The sequence below is a fragment of the Botryllus schlosseri genome, chromosome 15 (genome assembly GCF_051294905.1).
Source record: "Botryllus schlosseri isolate E-star chromosome 15, Bs_hap1, whole genome shotgun sequence".
In the NCBI taxonomy this organism is placed as follows: domain Eukaryota; kingdom Metazoa; phylum Chordata; class Ascidiacea; order Stolidobranchia; family Styelidae; genus Botryllus; species Botryllus schlosseri.
This window is the reverse complement of record NC_137250.1, coordinates 23,071,801-23,094,298: the sequence shown is the minus strand read 5'-3', so window position 1 is coordinate 23,094,298 and position 22,498 is coordinate 23,071,801. Positions and strand designations below refer to the sequence as shown.

At 40.5% G+C, this 22,498-nt stretch overlaps 2 protein-coding genes and 1 long non-coding RNA gene across 3 annotated transcripts in view; 1 reads left to right on the top strand and 2 right to left on the bottom strand.

The window, feature by feature from the left end:
- The window catches only part of LOC145456710 (WD repeat-containing protein 19-like), a 392,619-nt gene that overhangs the window by 142,600 nt on the left and 227,521 nt on the right, over positions 1–22,498 (bottom strand). The window lies entirely within an intron of this gene.
- LOC145456718 (uncharacterized) overlaps positions 6,812–22,498 on the bottom strand; it is a 46,271-nt gene continuing 30,584 nt past the window's right edge. The window contains exons 7-9 of the mRNA XM_080334822.1: positions 19,599–19,736; positions 19,397–19,532; positions 6,812–7,104 (exon numbers count right to left, since the gene is read on the bottom strand). Of these exons, the coding sequence (XP_080190948.1) occupies positions 6,973–7,104; positions 19,397–19,532; positions 19,599–19,736 (406 nt within the window). The 3' untranslated portion in view covers positions 6,812–6,972. The remainder of the gene's footprint in view (positions 7,105–19,396; positions 19,533–19,598; positions 19,737–22,498) is intronic.
- LOC145456726 (uncharacterized) lies at positions 15,271–17,018 on the top strand. The gene is made up of 2 exons (XR_013920689.1): positions 15,271–16,512; positions 16,550–17,018. It is a non-coding gene; the product is annotated as an uncharacterized LOC145456726 (long non-coding RNA).

The window sequence follows — 22,498 nt, the reverse complement described above, 5'->3', positions numbered from 1 at the left end:
GAGCTGGACGCCAAATACCAAGGTTAAAGTGTCTATGTCCATTTCTGGTGAACTCCGGACTAATCTATTTAATAGGCTTACTATGCGCACGAAAATCGCGAGTGGTCACTGGTAATGTTAAGGAAGAAAGTGCTCATAGTCGCGCGAAGCGCGAAAAATATTCAGATTCGCCTATGAATTTCGTCATTGATATTAGTAGTTTTACATATTTCCATCAAACATTCATCCTTTCTCATCCCGTGTGATCAGATTCACTGGTATAAAGTTGATGTATAGGGGTGTTTTCGAAAATTTAAAGCAAGTTATAAATTATGATGCATCTTCGGGTGGGCCAGTTGGTATTAGTCACTTTGCAGCATGCTGTTATTTCTTGACCTCCCATCAGGATAGTTAGTATAGTGAGGAGCACACGATTCCGAGCTGATATACCCATGTGAGGCGCATCATTTTCCACTGATGTTCGCATCTGTATTGTGGGGCTCTGATTGCAAAGGGTGCTACTTATTAAAATCGAAAAATGTAGTCGCATTGAATCGCGCGCGGCGCGAACAAAATTGTAAGATTAATTAAAATCTTTCAAGAAATCGGGAGTCAATTCGTAAATTCGAAATGCATGTCGACGGCCGCCAACACATGCTAATTGAATTGCGAGTCTATACGGCCGCACAAATTCCCTCTTACGCCCGCAGGTTGGCCACCCCTGGACTAAAGCAAAGGGAACACTGAAATATGCCTACTTGTATCGCCGGTAATGCCATTGTTTTAGCGGTTCTTAACTGTATTCAACCGGACAAACATCGTATTTTCGCCAATTTCATTGCTCGCAAATAATGGTGTTGCGACTCGCTAGAATGAAACCCCTACGTTCCGTGTATTATCTATATATGCTTGATAATAAAGTATTCCAGCGAGAAGCAATGGCACGAGGCAACATTTTGGATTCCGTTGACTGGTCCGGCCCGCGAGCGATTTCATGACTTCCATCCGGCCCGCGATGCAATTTGAGTTTGACACCCCTGAACTAGGCATTATCAGCCAGGGTTGATGGGATGTATGGAATTGTTTTTTCACCACCAGTCACAAGAAGAACAACATAATGAAATAACAACACACAACAAAAGTCAATTTATTTAATGCGATGGCTGTATTTGTTTATTATCCACTAGCTTGTCGATGCGTGGCATACGTTTGCTTACAGCGCATCGAAAGTCATGTATGGGCGCAACGCGCAACAAGTCGGTTTCGTTTCTTCAACTTGATAGACATCAGGGGATGAAAATCCTAGCTCGCATTCCCACGTATAAGGGGAAATTAGCAGCTGCGGAATAGCGTGAGACGACGGCTTCAAAAAACTTAAAATCAACCTCACCTGAACTAAGAACTCCCATCGGTCGAAAAAAACAGAATCTACTCGCGTACCACCTGGAAGACCTTCGCGTACCACAGGTTGGGAACCACTGATATAGATAGAACACTATGGAAGCAGACATGGCGGCGCCTGTATGGCAATGATGTCCTCAAATCCACATTGTCTTTGTCATTATCGACGAGAAATGGCTTTGAGGTAACACTGCTGTCGTTAAAAGACATTCAATAAATACGATTTATTTCTGGTGTATGCGGATAAATTGGCCAATATGTATCGATTCGGCAATCCGGGGCGCCAAGTAGGCAACGAAATTTTCCTATATCCAGCCCGCCGACTGGAGAAGTTGCCCGCCCCTGCTATATATAGTATGGACTGTGGTGTATGGAGCATGTTCAATTGTTCATGTTCAATGTTCATTCATGTCCAACAATTACGTAGCATAGCCTATCTATACGTACGTCATACGAGTAATCCAGATTCAAAATAAAGCCGATGTAACAAAGTGTGCCACAACAATTATTAATTACTAGGGCGGTTTTTTTTTGACATGTCAAAATTTGTCAAAATTTTGTCAAAATTGTAGCGTTAGGTCAAAATTTGTCAAATTTTTTCATAAAGTCAAAAAATGTTTGACGTCTGCATTTTGTTTGTATCGTAGATTTTGCACTATCGGTGAACTTATAATGTGATATTTTACCGCTTTTAGCCTATTTTATAGGCCTACCGTTGTAAACGGCTAATCGTCTGCTCATTGTGAATCATAAACAATCAAATAAAACAAATAATAGGTAGGCATGGTGTTACATGGTCAACGTACCGCAATATCCTAACTGAAGAAAGTTTTCTTGTGCGTTGCATCATTCTCATAGAAGCGCATGATGAAAAATTGTGATGTAGACCAGTGGTTCTCAACCTTTTTCTCCTCGCGGACCGGTAAAATTTCAAAAAATGTCTGGTGGACCGGTAAACTTTGAAAATTGAAATGAATCCAAAATGTAAAGTATGCTACCGTTCTTTGCAATTATTTGGTGCTAGAGACTGACATTTAGAGGTTTCGATCGTTATTGATTATCTTCATGATGGCATCCATGTGATTTTATGGTAGTCAGTCAGTCTGCAGAGTCGAGGTAAAATTGCATTATCCAGATGAACGTACTACCGCCGGGAGTCGTTTACAGTCTTTCGTGCCGACGGCCGTGGGTTTAATCGACCACGCCAACTCGAACCAAGTCGAACCAAGCGCCTTGTCGTGCTACCTTGCTTATTGCCCACTGCCACCAGACGCATAGGCTACTCTGGCAACTACGTATACAATGCGCGCCGTCAGGAAACACCTTGCAGAAAACAATACCTGCCATCCTCAAATCCGGACCGCTAAAGCACTTCGTTAGCCCACTCCCAAAAACGTTGATCTTATGGGCCCCACAGGGCGATAATCCAAACTTCCGAGGCTTCTCCCCCAGACCCTGCAGTGGGTGGATGTTCTCACCTGTACCTGTGACCATATTAATTCTACTCAGTGTAAGCAGAGAGTTTATCCAGCTTAATCGCGCCAATAGCAAAAATTATCGATCAATCATGTCTGAATCGGTTTTTTCGCTGCCGAATTTTTGGCACATCTTTCGGAGTCCCATGTTAATACGTGGTGGCATGGTAATGGCTGACGCCGAAATGTCTATTTCTATAAGCCATGTGTATTTCTTGGAGAAGGGCACCTACTATAAGCAAGACATTTAGTGATACTAAATCGGGCAAAGCACGAAAAGAAATTGAAAAAGGTTGGAAAAAGTTTCAGAAAAATATGCTATGATTTATGTTCATTTGCGAAATAATTTTGAGCTCATTTCAATCGGCCCCTCTCCAATTGGGTTTGGGTGCCCCAGTTACGGTCCTGCACAAAATGATTGAATCGAAAACAAATGATCGCGCAAACTGTGCTGTTTAGTAATGAGTCAGCTCGTATCTGTTCTGTACTTGTCGCTCACATGTCGTCAAATGATGACACGTCTTGAACTTTAGGTCAAATTGGACATGTTTCCAGTCCTAATGTTACCTCATGAAGTTTTGAATTATTTAAAATTTGATTTTTTATTTATTTGATCAATGAACAAGCCTTCAACATTGCATCTTGAAATTAAGGTATAAAATTGTAATATACCTGGCGGACCGGCAGGAATGTCGTCGCGGACCGGCAGTTGAGAACCACTGATGTAGACAACATTGTCAGAATGAAGCAACACGGTGGGTCACCAGCACCAGCAGTGTACGCACAACTTGAGTATTGTCAGCCAACAACTGCTGATGTTGCACGTTCTTGGCAAGCTTCTTAGTAAGGACGTGCAGTCCGTGCACTTTCTACCCAAGAATGTAGGAAAGTATCTCTCGTTGTACTACAAAATATTTTAATTATTTCTACCATAATACATATTCGAACCACTGCAATTCTTCATAGGGCCAGATTTCGTTAAAATATTGTTTTTTTTTCATGTTAAAAGTTGCCTGTTTCTAAGCCAAAAACGTTTTTTCAGGCCAAACTACTTCGTTAGGACAGTCAGCTCCAACCAGAAATGAAGATAATGTGGTACAATTTTAACATTATGTGGGAAAAAACCTAATTTGCATATCTTAGGTCAAAATTTGGTCAAAATTAAGTTTTTTTAGGTAAAAAAAAGTCAAAATTTTGATTTTTTAGGTCAAAATTTACTTTTTTTTTAGGTAAAAAAAAAACGCCCTATTAATTACCTATTATGCATCAAACACTCCATACGGGTGACGACTGACTCTGAAAGCCTAACGGCCCCTCGTCGTCTCCCAGTCTATGCCGCAATTTGTTTTGTATACGTCTATATTTATTGATGTGACGAATAAAAGACTATCTATCTGCATCTATAATTAAAGTCACAAAAGTCACTGTTTTCATATAGTTTCGTTACCATTGTCAGATTTACACACTCCGTGCTTTAAACTGTTACGCGGGCTGACGGGCGAAATTCCAAGAAGATTCGGAGCACTAAATGTGTTTATCGGAGTTAGGGGTGAACCCGTCTTTTTAGTTGTGGCGAGCAGGTCGCCGTGGAGTATGATTAAAGTCGGTAATCTCGCAAAAATGTGAGTTTTATGGCTAAGTGAGAGCGAATTTCGGAAGCACATTTACATCAACATTCATAACAGCAAAGGCTATTTCACCCAGCTGCCCACTGCTCGGAAGGCAGCGAGCAAGACAAGCTAATGCTTGCAGTATCCTAAATACATTTTTATGATATAAAAAAAAAACGTGTCTGTGTGTTACAAAAGGGTTGATAATGTATCATGTTTACTATCGTGTTGAATTATGACGGATAATTAATATTATATTTTGTTAATTAACCGTCCCTATCTCATTGTCTAATATCAATGCATCCACTGAGCAGCGTAGCCTAATCCACTGCTTTCAATCAAGAAATACGGCTAATAGGCTGCAGAATTTAGCTAAAAATTTTGACTGGGCCCGCCAACGTATTTTCTGCTTCTCATTCGGCCGGTGGGGGAAATAATTGCCCACCCCTGCTAAAAAGTGACATTGCGTCACAATTCAATATTACGAGTGTATCGAGCAGACAAGAGTGAATACGCAAAACTGATGATTACAATCTGGAAAGAGCGCATCCAATCACTAATTCTAGTTCCTATATCCAACACTAGGGGTCAGCATTGCCAAGCTGAGCACTGTAGGGCTCTTCAAAAATGACTTTTTTTCTCAAATCGTACTGGCTACTTGATGAAATTTATTAGGTTACCTAATTTAAGCCTACACACAAAATTTGGTTCAATTTCAGCCAGTAACCGCTTTGCTACAGGAGAAGAAAGTTTCTATTTATTATATAAAAATAAATAATAAAAAATTTGAAAATTTTCCCTTTACCCCATGAAAGTGTTGGGCTGTCTATAGAAACGATGCTCACCAAATTTGGTTCAATTCCAACTAGTGGAAGCGGAGTTATTGCCGTCGAAAAATTTTGATGTGAATAAAATAGTATTTACGGTGAGCACAACTATAACAAATAAACGAAGAATCGGTCACCGTAAATACTATTTTATTCAAATCCAAATTTTTCGACGGCAATAACTCCGCTTCCACTGGTTGGAATTGAACCAAATTTGGTGAGCATCGTTTCTATAAACAGCCCAACACTTTCATGGGGTAAAGGGAAAATTTTCAAATTTTTTATTATTTATTTTTATATAATAAATAGAAACTTTCTTCTCCTGTAGCAAAGCGGTTACTGGCTGGAATTGAACCAAATTTTGTGTGTAGGCTTAAATTAGGTAACCTAACAATGTTATCAAGTAGCCAGTACGATTTGAGAAAAAAGGTCATTTTTGAAGAGCCCTACTGAGCAGTGAGCAAGCTCGCATCGCGACGATTGTATACGGACTATAGTGGGGTTGTGGCCTGTTTTCAAGCATTTACTTATTAACGTTCGTAATTTATAACTGGAGTAAACGATCATGCGCTGGAGTAAACAACTATATCACCAAAGAACTTCATTTGCTGGTTCAATTCAAAGAGAATACTGTTATTTCGCGGAAAGCGTGCCTCCAAATCGACATTTTCAGCAAGGTCACGTTTTATTCTCTAGCGTCGCTTATATAGATATTCGTAGGATTACTAATTAGTTAAATTGCTCAGATCACATAAGCATCAGTCCTGTTTCGTGAAATGAATATTGATCATTCTTTTTCGAACCGCACGATTGGCCACCAGTGTTGTGCTGAAGACGAAATTGCGGGTATGACGAATACCCACAATTCAGTAATTACAGTTTACAGAACGCGGTATATCTAACCTACCCAGGTTTGGCACCATTGTATAAACATGGTTAAAAAAAGGTGGTGCCAACGAGGCAGCACTTTCTGATTTTGTGAGCGATGACAGTAAAATTCAGCTAATAGTATTAGCATCGCATCTTATGGAATACATAGGAGTTGGAGCTACATTTCAAACAACTGGCTCCGGCTCAACTTGCATTTTATGCAGAGTTCCGGCTCCAGCTCCGCTGAAAATGATCGGCTCCGGGGCTCCGGCTCTAAAGCCCTTTACAAAAAACAATCATTTTGAATATCTTAGTGTAGTCACACATCCCTGTAATTGTACGTATACACTTAGCCTATGCTCAGGGTACTGGAAAATAAAATCGGGTGACATGTAGATGTTAATTTCATTTTGCTTCAAGTTGGGGTCGTATCTTCAAAAGGTTGCCGACCGCTGGTCTACAACACAATGTAGTAAGCGTAATCAACTACTGATAATGGCCTATCACGATGTTCATCAATGTTTTGAGTTCAATTTCTCGGAGAACACCAAATCTATTTATTTGAGTTGATCTGGCATGGAATTACCCTATAATCAAAAATCAACTGCACGCGTCGTTTATTGTAAATGGATACTATATACTACACGTCTGCTACAGAGTAGTTTATTTTCACTGTTATTTTCATTTTAAAATCGTGAGTACAAGTGGAAGAAAAATATTTTAAAACTGTCACGAAACTCACATAATGAATTCCCGACAGATTAACATATTCGGATGTAACTACATCCATCGCACCCCTTTAATATGTCTTTAATTGCAGGAATTTCCAATATACCACGCATCCATGCACGGCGATGTCTCCACACTCTGAATGACTTCGTCAAATTTCGCCCAGGTAGGCGAATGGAATTGTTGGTAGCAGTGCGAGCCGTCAGATAATCCCTGAAACGAAGCAAATAATCACAATTTCAGGAGAACGCGACACAATTGACATCCAGGACCACATTACATCACCACAAGGAAGGAACGTCCTTTTGAATGTTGGTTGGAAGAAGGCAGTTTAATTTTCGTCTACACCAGCGGTTCTCAAACTTTTTTTAGACACGCCCCCTTTATGATAGTGAAAAGTTTCGCGCCCATACCGTCATATCACAAAATGCAACCAGCAATAGTTTGACAGCATTGAAGGTTATGACTGTTGATGAGAGAATTCTGAAATATGAAATTCGGACTATACACAGAGCAATACCTATGTATTGGAGTTGAATCGCGCCCAGCGCGGAAAATTTTTTCAATTGACCGCAGCTTCGCCCACCCTTCATATGCTTTCACCCCCCCCCCCCATTTTGAGAAGCACTGGTCTACATCATAGTGCGGAGCATGGACCGGAGCCGGATTGGATATCCGGTCGGATTTTTTCAATTATGGCCGGAGCCGGATCAGTACTTTTTTGTACCATAATGCGTAATGAAACTACTGGAATTCTTCACAGGTCCAGATTACGTTATGATAAGGTCTTTTCAGGTAAGGATATGTCATTTTTCAAATCAAAAAATTTCTAGGCCTAATTTACATACATGAGGCTAGAATCTTCCGTTTTTTATGTAACAAAATCGCCCTAGTGTGATGAGTTTTCGTATGGTAGGCTACAACTCGTACACGGAGTTTACCGCTTTCATTGAAACATTTATTCGTTAATATTATATTTTCCCATGTCGATTTCGTCGCAATATTGCTGACAGTAAGTGTAGTACGTGTTGTGTTACAGTCTCCATTGCCAAGTGCATGATTGTGCGCGCGCACAGGCCGTTTTAAGGCTAAAATCTCGTATGTTGTTCCGAGACCCAATTGCCGAGACTGCTTTCGTCTTTTGTCTTCAAAGACCATTCAAAATGATGTGTAATGAGCTTGTAGATGAGAATCTGCATGTTCTCTAGTCCGCTTGATGCAATTAAATTTAATGAAGTGCTCCTTAATCGTGGGGAACTGAGAATTACGGAAATTTCTCTCAATATGGGGTATTTTTGGATTGAATTGATTATATACGGCAGTGGTTCTCAACCGGTGTGCCGCGGCACACTAGTGTGCCAATTGGACTGCTCAGGTGTGCCGCGAGCAAATGTGGTAAGCTATGTCGAAGTATAAGAAAAATCCAAATTTTGAGTGTGTCATTGTTGGTTTTTCCATTGAATTTACCCGATCAAGACACGCGATGCACAAAGCGATGCAGTAACAGATATAAGGATGTCAAGGCGACCGTATCTCAATCTGACATCCCCATTAGGTCATGGATTGGGTCTTTCTTTGGGCTTCATATTGTAAAGACGCTTTGAGCACAGCAACGTATAGGGCGGAGAATCTAATACATCTGCGATTCTTCGTAACTCGCTACTGCACTGCCATGAATCAAACTGGGGCCTCCACCGTCAATGGGGGTGATACGCTAGTTTGCCCACGCATAGTAGCATTTAGAACGGTGATAACTAAACTCGGGCAATTGTACCGTGATATTGAGGTGTGGATGAAGGTGTTCACCTTATACTTGTCACCCCCATCAGAACCGGATGCAGAACAGGGACATGACGCAGATTGATGACCTTTTTCTGTTTCTATTTGTAGTCGTATTCTTGCCATGTCTTTGTAATCGATGATCATTTTACACCATACCGATATTACTTATTTTGATTCCTGAGATGCCAACCTATAGCACGGCCCCCCAATTTTTGTAAGACACTGCTTTTGCGGATCGGAGGACGAGTAGCAGCCTACATAAACCTCCAACACCTAGGAAGGCATTCTCACAACCGAGAAATGAACTCATTTGGAAGTGATGTTCACGTTTACAAATTAGAATTACCAACATAGCCATTCACATTGCGATTGTTAGGTAGCGTGCCAGCACTGGAGGTAAAATGTAGGCTCAGGGCGCAAAGTTATGTTGCAGGCGACAAATTCGAGAATTGAGAATAAAGTTGATAAAATTATATCAGTTACAAATCTCTCATCGCGGAGGTTTATTATTCCGGTTTGTTGGAACTGCAATACAACTGCGGGTGGCTGCCAGCAACACTATTGAGGTATACTATCCCCACAGGTGCCATTACACGATCTGCGTGGAAATGCGTTTGGCTTAATATACTTCTACGCCTCTGTATCGGTTAGTGGCGATCGCGACTGGACTCTTCAATGCGACGGTTAATTACATCGACAATGCGTTAGTGGGCAGACTTTATTGTCAAGCCAATCTCATGAAATTAAGCTCAACCTGAAGTTAAACGAGATCCCAGCAGGCCAGTTATGTGGTAAGCGGATAATTCAAAACCTCGCACGGAAGCGGAGAAATTTATTCTTCCGGCCTGCAATAAGATTGTAAAGAAATGTTTGGGAAGAATGGTAAACGATTCCCATGTCTAATGAGACCATTCGCATACGTATTTGTGAGATGAACGCTGAGATAAAAGAAAACTCAAGCAGAGATAAGCCTACTTGAGTGCTCCGAAAAGCAGTAGTACTTCGTCAGTGCCCACTGCCCGCCTCTGTAAGACTATGGTTGCTGCTATACGCATTCTGGTAGTTTGCCTGTGCCGTAAGCCAAAAGAATTCAGAACCACTGTGCTAGTGTGCCGCGAAGTATTTTTCGTTTTCAAAGTGTGCCGCGAGGTCAAAAAGGTTGAGAACCACTGATATACGGCTTCAATGGATAGCATTTTGTCCGAGTATCTCGACACCGCGATGGTACCAACGAGTACTCACCAGAGTTGGATCAATTACATCAATTCAGTTCAATTACAATTACAATTAATTCCTTGTATGTTTCAATTACATTACAATTACAATTACTCGATGCTAAAAATATAAAATACAATTAAAATTACACCTTTGTATGTTTCAATTACATTACAATTACGGTTAAACATGTAATTGATTAATCATAATTCCAATTCGGTAGAGGCCCAGTCAGTTGCGGCTCGTGACAATATCGGGTGGTGGGGCAAGGGCTGCAAGCGACTTTTTATCAAGATGACGTCACAATGGCGTTTTCCAAAGTAAACAAGCAACTTGGTGGTACGGTAACACGAACGACAACAGTGATTTTAACGTATGTGCCGCGAGAGGTCTGCTGGTGAGCTGTGACTTGAAGTGTGGTAACTGCGTAAACGGCGTGCGGAACAAAGATTCGACACGGTTCATGTTCGCACTACACCTAACTAATTATCTGCAGAAATGGAAATGACTATAACTCGAGAGATTGCGTAAGCCTAACTGGAAAGGTCAACGAGTTCGGACACATACGCAATTGTTATGTCATAGATTGGACATGTCATATTGATTACAAAACATCATTCTGAAGAACTACGGATAGCAGCCTCGGAAATTCGGTCCCGGTACAGCATAGGAGATTTTGGCCTTGAGGCTGGAGACTGTCACACGGACATACGGCTTACGGTCTATAGCAGTGGTTCTTAACCTTTTTCATACCGTTACCCCCAAGAAGAAAATGACAGGATGCAATTACCTCCTTTCAAAACATAACAAATTACAGCTTGCACTCAATTAATTGTAAAACAACACAACGTGACGTCATAATGCCTGGTGAAAATATAAAGTCAATCTGAAGGCTGTTTTTGCGTTATCCAGTGGTCACATCTAGGAAAAGCGGAGGATAATAGACAGCATCTCAAATAATAGTCAATCGCAAACTTATTTCGATTTTTGGTTTTGATAGATACCATTGCAGAAAATCCTATTTCACAGCAATAAGTTGAAGGAAATTCAACCAGAAAGTTCAAATGCCATTATGACAAAGATTGGTTATTCATTTTGAAGCCGAACCCACAAGGCTTCCAATATCTTCCCCTTGTTTCTCCGAAAGCATTTTGATGATGTCAGACTTTATTTTTCTGACTAGACTAGGCCACTACACTTTTCAATACTAACAACTATATTTCCACGATATTGATATTGCATTATAGCTGTAAACCTGAACCTAGACTCCCCTTGTTGTCTTTCAATTTGCCAGCATGCGTAATATAATATGATCCGCACTATTGCGAAATAAATTGGATATACCTAGCACTATGCTAACTACATCTGATCCTGTTATCCATAAACACTAGTTGTTACTATGATATCACAGCAGGCATGGTGTGTCAATAAGTGAAACAAAATATATACAAGCTCGCAAAAATTCATGTTGGCCTACATTCATATTTACGTTTGAAAATATTTCAGTGCAGCGTTAAAAGTTCGTGAAATATGTCAATTAGAATTACCCCCCGGAAATTGATGAATTAGCCTTTGGGGTAATTACCCATAGGTTAAGAACCACTGGTCTATAGTGTCTATATGTCTGCTGCAAAATCGCCTTTGGGAAATATATTACCGAATAAATACGTGATTGAAAGCCGGAAACTTGGTACACTGTTACATGAAATCATCGAGAAGTAGCCTTATGACCGTTTTCGGTATGGTACACTGTCAAAATTAATACGAACAGATCAACATCGAATTTTGCGTAAAATATACTGATGAATAGGCTGATCAAGCGATCAGCTGTTAGCCGCCATCGAAAACGAAACAGCTATCGCGCTTGACAGGGGTTGTAATTGTAAGCAAATGGCCTGAAGGCCACAATTTCACGGTGAAATTGACATTGAAGAATATAAAATAAAACTAAATATTTGAATGCAAACCGAGGATGTTAGTAAACTGTTTCATGATATCATCATCTCATCAACTATCTCAGTATGGAACACAGTTAGTGTTAACACAGCTACACCGGCTTTTGCGTGAAATCCGCAATGCGTTAGGCAGGCTAAGTGTCAGATCAGCGCACATCTCTACCATACTCGACCTTGATAACGAAATTGCTGCCCGAATCATTGAGTACCAACCTTGAGACTTGGCACAGCGTTCGATACTAAAATCAAGACATACCATGCAAAAGCTCATGACGGATCTAGGTAAGGAGCATCGTTAAAATCAATGGAGACCAATACCGGTTTTGCGTAAAATATGTTTGCGATAAATGACGAGTCAGCTCTCACTCGACTTAGGAAACGAAATTACAACTAACATAGTTCAGTGACAAACTTGAAACTTGGTACAGCGTTCGATACTAACATTAAGACTTACCGTACCAAATGTCATGACCGATCTCGGTATGGAACATCGTCAAAATCAATGGACACCAATACCGGCTTTTGAGTAAAATCTGTTTGCGATACATGACGGATCAGCACACACTCAACTTCGGAAACGGAATAACTAGCCTAAACTTTGAGTAGAAACCCTTAAACTTGAGACAGTGTTAAATACCACCATCACGACATGACATACCAAGTTTCAAGAATTATCATGGAGTGAAACACCATCAAAATCGACCTATACCAGCAAAGATCGACTCAACGCATACGACGGTAACCGAGTTCAGATATAGATACGATTGTTACATCACACCTTAAGGGCCACTAGGCTATGTTGCCCCGGTGGCTGGGTAATTTTATGAATAGGAGAGAGTAAATCACCGTTTCTTTATTGTGCGCGGCTTTGAGAGAATAGACAGTGAAAGCTTGTTATGAGCGCTACCGGGGCTAGGCATTCGCAAAGCGAAAACACGAAGAGAATTCGATTTTCGCAGAGACTTCGCTATATATGGGCATTTACAAGCGAAAGGACAAGAAGAATACGATTTTTGCTGTGATTTCGGTAGATATAGATTGCTGTGCGTCTCTAAATGGTAAAGAATTGTTATTGAACATAATTTTAGGTGGGGCAATTCCCCAGTTTCCCTATAGGACGAGCCGCCACTGGGCCCAGTCAACAAAAGTGTGTACACTGTACACTGTACACTGTACAGCAGGGGTCTCCAACACGCGGCCCGCGGGCCGCATGCGGCCCGCGAGGTCATATTTTGCGGCCCGCGACCTGATTTGGAAAAATTTCGGAAGAACGATTAGTAAAGCATGTTGAAAATCTGAAATTTATATTGTTGTTTAAAATAAGCCATTCTACTGTGCTCTATATCGCTATTCCTCACTAGCTGATACGGCTTCGGCATGGTAATATCATTCGTGTCGGAAGAATTTGCTTGTATGCATGGGCAATTTTTGGGCATATTGCCTTGATGTGCAATGGCCTACCACTACCAAAACCGAGACGCTTGAAAAACGACTTCGGTTTCTCCTAAGGACAATGCTTTACGAGGAGATCTTTTTCCAGCAAGTAGGCAACCGTGTCTAGCTATAACGCCAATATCGATTCTTTAATCCATGGGTGGCGAATCCGCGGCAGCAGAAAGAAAATTATGCGGCCGTCGACACTTAGTTTAATTAGGATGTGTTGGCTGCCGTCAATATGCAATTGAATTTACGAATCGACTCTTTAATTAATGAGAGGTTTGAATTATTCTTGAATTTTTTTCGCGCTACGCGCGGTTCAATACGTGTTGATTTTCGATTTTAATATAGTAGTGTCCTTTGTAATCTGAGTCCGACAGTACAGATGCATGCGCCGGCATCGCGCCCTATATAGAAATACAAAATTTTAATCGTGTTCTCCTCATCACTAATGAAGTTTATTCTGGTAGTCCTGTGTTTCTTGCGAATCCAATATATATTTCCATTATACCGATCGACAAATCTGATGGGAGGTCAAGAAATAACTGCAGGTAACACAAAGGGGACTAAAAAGAATTGGCGCAACCAAAGATGCAGCATAGCATTAACAACTTTCCTTTCGCTTTTTCGAAGACACGCGCCCTGCATCAGCTCTGCCGATGAATCTGATCACATTGGCCGAGAAAGGATAAATATTTTACAGTAATATGTGAAACTATAGTAATATTTAATAACGAAATTCACTCATGTACATGAAAAATTTTTCACGCTTCGCGCGACCGCGGAACGGATCCCTGTAACTCAGTGGTTCTTAACCTTTTTTCCTCCAGCGCCCCCTTTCAAAAATTATCGTGCTCCAGCGCCCCCCAAACTTCATAATGTAAGGAATGTAATAAAAACAATGAGTAAGAGGGGGGCCGTAACAGCACTTCGTCAACCCCCTAAAAACGATTGCCTTGCGCACCCATAGCGTGATAAACCGAACTTCTGAGGGCTTCGCCCCCACGAACCCCCTATCGTGATTTCGATGTTCAGCAAAGTTTGTGTGGCCTGGTCACCCTAGGTACCAAAATTTGCTATAATGCATGAATGAATAGGTGGTAATGACATATATAAGTCGCGATAAACTGAGTGAGCTGTTGTATAGGAAGATAAAGGGCACGTAATTGATAATTAAACATATTCGGGCGTGCCCGCAGGTACAATTATTCGTTACCAGGGCCGTAACAGCACTTCGTCAGCCCCCCCCCCAACGAAAAACGTTAGTCCTGGGTCTCTGCGCACAGAAAATCTACGTTGCGCACAACTAATCCGAAGTTATTACCTTTTTTTAGTCGATACGCACTGTTGTCCAGGGGTCAGCGCAGTGAGATGTTGAGTGTGCGCAGACTCATCAAAACTGGAAGCGAATATTGTGAGGTTTCTTGGAAACTGTAGGGCCCGTTACTAATAATTAAACATATTCGGGCGGGCGAACCCATTGGTATGTCTTCGTTGCATGATGTTATTTCGTGACCCCCTGTCTGCAATATCAAAAAATATAGAATCGCTCAACGGGGATATCGCCCAACAGGAATATCCCTGTCGCCCAATCGTACTAAACTAAAAGACGCACACGATTTCAGATTGGTATTTCTTCACTGACATATAATTTTTCCCTGCCAGATGGAATTCGTCTTCTGGGGTTCAGATTGCCAAGACAGGAACATTCGGTGTCAGTCATTTAGACGCCCATGGACAATTAAACATATATGTATTTGGAAGGCTATATGTAACGGAGTTTTCGGTGATAATTTGCTCTGAATACTCATTAAGGATATGTCCTATCACCACATCATCTACTGCGAAGCCATTTTTCTCCAGCGCCCCCCATACCGCCCCCCTGAGCCCAGCGCCCCCCATATCGCCCCCTGAGCGTTTCCGACCCCCTTCAACATCGCCAGCGCCCCCTGGGGGGCGCTGGGGGCAAGGTTAAGAACCACTGCTGTAACTCTTCATAATACGACTACTAACGATTTCGGTGCGCATAGTAGCCGATATGTGTAAATATATTAGTCCGGAGTGTACCAGCAATGGGCATGGGCAGTTTAACGTGGGTATTTGGCCCCAGTTAGGTCATTCCGACTATTCACCGGAATGCGGCCGCAGGCTACATGAGTTATTGCAATGCGGCCGTGAATAACAAATAGGTTGACCAGCCCTGTCTTAGCTGCTACAGAGTGTTGTCAGGTATGGTGCACAGCTCATAGTTAAAAATATAATGAAATTTATTATCATGATATTTTTGTTGTATTTGTTCAATAAAATATTGTCTCTTTTGTGGTGACTATGCTCGTCGCCCATGTTAAAGAGCATAGCATTGTAATAACGTAGTCTTATCAGACGTGGCTGACTGTGTTGTCTACTTTAATCTCGATATTGATGTCATGCGGCCCGCGGCCTCTAGGAATTTTGAAAAGTGGCCCGCGATCCATTTTGAGTTGGCGACCCCTGCTGTACAGTGTACAATGTACATTCAATGCCGAAACAGGCGAAGAAAGTGCAGGAGAGAAGTGAACGCAACCGTTTTGACACTACAGCGAGGCGGCACCTTTGATGTACAAAAACTGATCGCTCTCGAATTAAGAAGATCGACTGTTCTCCTTTCCATCGGTCGGCCAGAGGGTTGGCTGTCAGCGTTATTAACCAATCTAATTGCGCTTGATTATCACGAGGCTACACCGTGCCGTGTCTTCTGCCTAGCTTTGTCAGGTTCGTGAGCATTTGAGCGTGGAGTGATTGTGATGTCATAAGTCATCGGATGTTGTTTACCGCTGCACAGTTAGTTTGAATTATATTCCGTCTATACCGGCGAATTGTATTTCCGAGATTATAGCGTTGGAAGGCAATATGAATGAAGTCCTTCGTTGAGATAAGTTGAGCAAGTAATATTTCGGGCTATTAATGAAATTTTGTATGTGCTTGCTTAGATGTGTATTGATAGTCAAATGGTGTTTCGAATGGCAGTTCAGTCGGATTAACTGCTTGTTTGCGTTAGGCTTCAATAATAGAACTTGATATAAATGCCTATAGTTTTCCGTGTCCTGAAATGTCAGATTGGCGGCAACGAACAGCGTGTTAATAGTCAAGTTATTAGCAGTGTTGGGATCAAGTCACTACCTTCGAGTCACGAGTCATTTCGAGTCATTGCACATTTTGACTCGAGTCAAGTCAAGTCACTCGATTTTCGAAGGTGACTCGAGTCAAGTCAAGTCACTCGATTTTTGGAGGTGACTCGAGTCAAGTCGAGTCAAGTCAAGTCAAGTCATGAGTCAAGTCACAATTCAAGTCAAATTGCCTTTTCGAAGTATGAGGCATGATTACGTCATTGCATTTTGCCAGCTGTCTGAAATACAGATTGATGTGGTCATTGATTCTGAACCGATGAACGAATATAGAGTTAAATATCAGAGATGAGCATGGATTAGGATTAGGTTTTGAAAAAACAGGATTTGTGAAATTTTGTCGGATTTGGATTGGATTTGGATTAGACATTTTTTTCAGAACGGATTAGGATTTGGATTGGATTTACCTATTTTCTGGGAGCTTGAAATGTCGTGTGGCGAATGGCGACAAACTTTATTCAGATCAGTGATTAATGTACTTATGGTTACTAAGTTATCTTGAATCAAGTGAATCGTTGGTTGTGAAAGAAAATTTTCGAATCCCTCCATTGCATAAATTAGTATCTTTTCTGAATTTCCAGTTGGAATCGGATTAGGATTGGACATGGACTTGAATAAGAAAAAGTTATGGATTAGGATTTGGATTTGGATTTGAAGGTTCGGATTTGGATTGGATTAGGACATAGAAATTTCAAATCCGCTCATCTCTTTTAAATATGCACGCACGAAGGCGCTGTACCGCTCACATATACGTAGAACTGCTAGACTATACGTGAGTAATTGCATAGCTTCGGTTTATAGTTACCTGCCAAAATTGAGAAACGAATTGATAAGATGCAATACATTACTCATTTACATATTGATATGATACAATTCGAGCCTGCGCCAATGGTTGAGGATTATATAAACTAAATTTGAATTCAATTGCAATGAAACAAGAGGTTTGGATAAGGTATAAGAACAGAAAACAGAAATGAATATTATGCCGTTAAGATACTTCACTACTACTAGTTTACGACAACGTAACCTATACGCTTCAATCACTACGTATGAGGTCATTTTATTTATGGGAGAACAATCGAGGCTCAGTGAAACACACGGTCATTGAATGATTGGTCGCTCTCACGGGTTACACCAGCGTTTCGCGAACAATCTGAACATACAGAAGATACAATGATTTTTATCGACACCGGTTACTTGATGACTTGAAATTGACTCGTGAATTTTGCTCCGAGTCACGAGTCAATCCACATTTCTGATACGCCGAGTCAAGTCAAGTCAAGTCATTTTAGCAAAGTGACTCGAGTCAAGTCAAGTCATACAAAAAAGGTGACTCGACTCTGACTCGAGTCAAGTCATGACTGTCCATTTTCAAAACAATTTCTAATGGTAGGCCTACCTATATAAAAACCAGAAAGGCCATCCACATAAAATCGCGCGAAACGCGAAGACTATTTCCCAGTTGAATAAATTGGCACAGAAAATTTTCCACAGCAGAGGAGTATATCCACAATGCATATCGTACGCCCTGATGTGGTGATTCGTACCACGAGTGGGGCTACGGACCCCTGGTTAAGAACCCCTGTAATAGAAATGTCCAATCGCCGAAGAATCCATTGGTGTTTTACAGCTGTGGAGCGTACCACTCGCCACTGATAATAACATGGATAAAGAGAAAAAAACTATACATAGGATTTAACCAACAATACGTCACGGTGGCCACAAAATGCCAATGGTTTTCACACTGACCTGATTAGATATCTATATATTCCACGCAACGCAAGCCATGGCATTTTGATATATTACTATTCCCCAAGACAGTTTCATAAATTGTTGCGTCCGCAGGATTACCAAGTCACTATTCCGAGACGCAGGTCCTTCTCTAATTTCAACGTTTGACCCTATTCAACTCGAGTCATTTTTAGTATATCACCCAGTCTTATCAAGATCGAGCAATTTGACGAAAGGTCGCAACCAAACAAAATCACAATTTTCAGTCACGAATTATCAACGGGTCATGTTCTACCATCATGAACTAGAAATGTGACGTAATAGCGATCTTCCACCGCATGGTAGATTTTAGAAGTGATGTGACAGTAAAGTTTGTTGAGATTTCAGGTTTTTGTAGTAGTTTAAGAGTGAACTTCAAGTTCTTAATTAAAAAAAAAGATGTATGACACTTGAATATATTGTCGAATACTTGAAATTCCTAAATGCCTTCGCGGGCCGCACAAAATGTTCTCGCGGGCCGCATACGGCCCGCGGGCCGCGTGTTTGAGACCTCTGGCTTAGGGTTTGGGTGTAGTATATAGAAGGGGTCAGCCACCACCGGCACGCGTGCCATTTGTGACACGCGCGAAGATTTTTCATGGCACGCCAAATGATTTCACGCAAACGTCATATTGAGATCATGTTTTTGCAAAATGTGAAACAGAAGTTTTCAAAATGTACAAAGCTCGTAGGTGATCCAAAATCAATTCGTAAATCAACATAAAAACAGTCTTTAAGGGCAGCCAATCATCTTGAAATTATTTTCTGCGCTTCGCGCGATTTATTGGAACCTGATGTTTTGATTATAATGTGGGAACCCCCAATAAATAAATATATATGTATATAGAAAATGTTTAAAAAAAATATGCATAATGTACAGAAATTACTCAATCGTTGGTAGTTATGAAAGAACGTCAACCAAATATCGTATGAAACCGTGTTCGTCTCTCGGAGGGAAATATTCATTCAGTTTCGTCTGGTGTGCAAGTGATTCCAATATATCTGGAGCACCGACAAACTTTACCGCTTTACCGCGGCCTCTGCAGACAGATCTGGCGTGCTTTATTGCGTTGCTCAGCACGCATTCGAATTTGGAGTGTGGGTAAATTGCAACGGACAGTTTTTATGTACGTGATGATGATTAACGGGGTTGGTTTGACTTATGTTATGTACACATTTCACCTTCATAATATTAAAACATTTCCCTGCAATTCCCGTGACCAGATATGTGAGGATCGAAATGCCTTGCCTCTCGAATGCTTCACCAATTCTGTTCAGGTCCGTTTTCACGTTATCATCTGTTCCACAGTTTGCGCATCTGTATAGTAGGACATGGTGTCAGTCAGGGAACTTTTACTGTCCAACCGCACTTTGCTTTGCTCACCCATCAGTTAAAAGAATCATCATTCTTTCCGTGCCGCGTACTCCAACACGTGATCCACGTGATGAAGTGAACATTTGGGTTCTCGCATATCGGAGAGCGTTTACAAGGCAAGTCGATGATGACGTGCCTTCATGGTACCTGGAATAAGATTTTCAAGAGTAAAAAAGATATGACAGGCGTCTCTATATATAAATACGTTGCAATCTATCAGGGATATATAGAAGTATAACATGTCAAACTGGCAGGGCATGGTATGGTATGGTATGGTATGGAAGTATGGTATGGTATGGAATATGGAACAATGCAAGTATGGTATGGAATGGAAGATTTTAATCTATGGTATGGAACGACATTTCCATACTTCCATACTTTGGTGTTTTATACATTTTATCGTGCAAGCTTCATGAAGCGTACGTTGTTCGTTGTTCATGGAATACGATCGCTTTTGTTATGTGTGAACGTAGAACAAATAGATTACGCTTGTGCAACGGTTTTAGCAGCACGTCTTCGAGCATATAGTCTATCACGTGACGAAATAATTGGTACTGTAGGCTACTCCAACACCTCTGGAATAGTGAGTGGTTGACTTTAGTTGCGTGATACGAATCATGAGAATATTCAATCAATGTGTCAATTTGTCAACTTGAAATGAAACTCACTACACAAATCAAGTTGATTCGTATTTGAATGTGTTGATTCGGCACAACTCTAATCCTTTGAGAAATCCATTTAACGCGATCTGTTGATTAGAACGTAACCTGAATATTACTGACGCTAACTTTCAAACACATGGGATTATTCACACATTCCGCGCCGCTGTTTTCACACCTATAGAATCAATGCCAACTAACTCTACAAGAATCCAGAATGACAAGTATGCACATTATACATTGTACAATATACCATCATTGTATTTATCAACAATCATTGTATTTATCAAACTCTTAACAAAAACACGCATCTTATCACTTACCAACTCTATCAATCCTCGAATCCTTATTATTAAGAATGTTATAGTACGACGTCGGAATCCATTCGCGAGATGTTCTATAGGTAAATTGAGATCACCCAAAATGAAATATTTTGACTTTGGTGTAGTGTGAATTGAAATAGGATTGACAAACATGACTGCCAACTTTCACCCAGTCACATTTCGAGATTATACGCACATTGATTTGAAACAAGTAATGAAACATTACAGCTCTATTCGCGATCCGGCTTTCTATTTGTCAAAGAGAGTTTCAGAAATACTATCACTATGACATCTCAACATTTTAACATCTTGCCATACGCAAAAGAGTAAAATACAAAACCTTGTCAAGCCAATCCGTTTGTAACTTACCAGACCAACTCAACAATATCCGTGTGAAAAGTAAACAAGATTACGCGAGTACATACAACCACTACAACCTAAAATCCATACCAAGTTCGATTGTATTCACATTCCGATACGATGCGTCTTTTTTATTCAACTTTAAGTCGTTACTATTCTGTAAGATAAAGGAATTACTACTCGATATATTTTGTAAGACAAAAGTAATTACTACTCGGTGCAGGCGACTTGAGATTAACATAATATGTTTGAGTATATACGAGATTTGAAAGTCTGATCAACGTAGTTGGGAATTCATTTCTTACAATCGAACGCTGGCGTTATATTGAAAGTTATCATGCTGTAAACATAAGGATTGACACATTGATTTGACATATGTAATGGTTGATCATGACTTGATTATTGAATTATTCGCGTGAATTAGACCCGGCGTTGTGGTAAAGGTTATTATGACAACAACAAACTTTTCAGTACCATTCTTATTAACATATTGTAGTAAAACTATGCGTGTCTGAAATGTTCTTGATTGGAAAATTATTCCACCTTGGTACAAATCACTCGGAAAATATTTTACAAATGTAATTGTTTCCAGTAACCAAGACTAAAGATGAAACAAAAATTTCGTTTGCTGATTAACAACCGGTGCAATACTTTATTGTCGGAATCTGCGACATCGAATTGAAACATACGCACATTACACAGTACGAAAATATCACTTTGGACTACGAAGCGGCGTCATTTAATCCGTGTTAAACTCTGTTCACACTCTCTGTCGAATGCGTGAAATGTAAAACATAACGAGGTTACACTCTAAGACTTTGATCAGCAAAAAAGTAAATAGAGGTATATCCTATTCAACAGACTTGGTTAATATAAAACTTATAACAATAATAAAATCGCAGTATGTGCTACACTGAAATCTACAAAAATATGTTGGTATCGTTGTACATAGTAGTGATATCGATTTGAACCTCCAGAATAATTGTCATCATATAACCCAGAGGTCTCAAACTCAGATGTGCTCGCGGGCCAATTTCCTATTTTTGATGGCGCCGCGGGCCGCAGCACCAATAATAGGGGAATTCAATGTATTTCAAAGTAGGCCTTATTTCCGGGTTTCGAGCATATGTCTACTCCTGATAACTAGCCTATATTGACATTGTATGTCATTACGGAAGTCAAATAGAATCAGCGTTTGATTTCACCTTCGAATGTTGGAACAGATCAATAAGAACTTGAACATAATGGATCTGTGCAATAACAATAGAAATGTGCAATCGCCGAAGAATCCGTTGGTGTTACAGTAGGGCTCTTCAAAAATGACTATTTTTCTCAAATCGTACTGGCTACTTGATAAAATTGTTAGGTTACCTAATTTAAGCCTACACACAAAATTTGGTTCAATTCCAGCCAGTATCCGCTTTGCTACAGGAGAAGAAAGTTTCTATTTATTATATAAAAATGAATAATAAAAAATTTGAAATTTTTCAGTTCACCCCATGAAACTGTTAGGCTGTCTATAGAAACGATGCTCACCAAATTTGGTTCAATTCCAACCAGTGGAAGC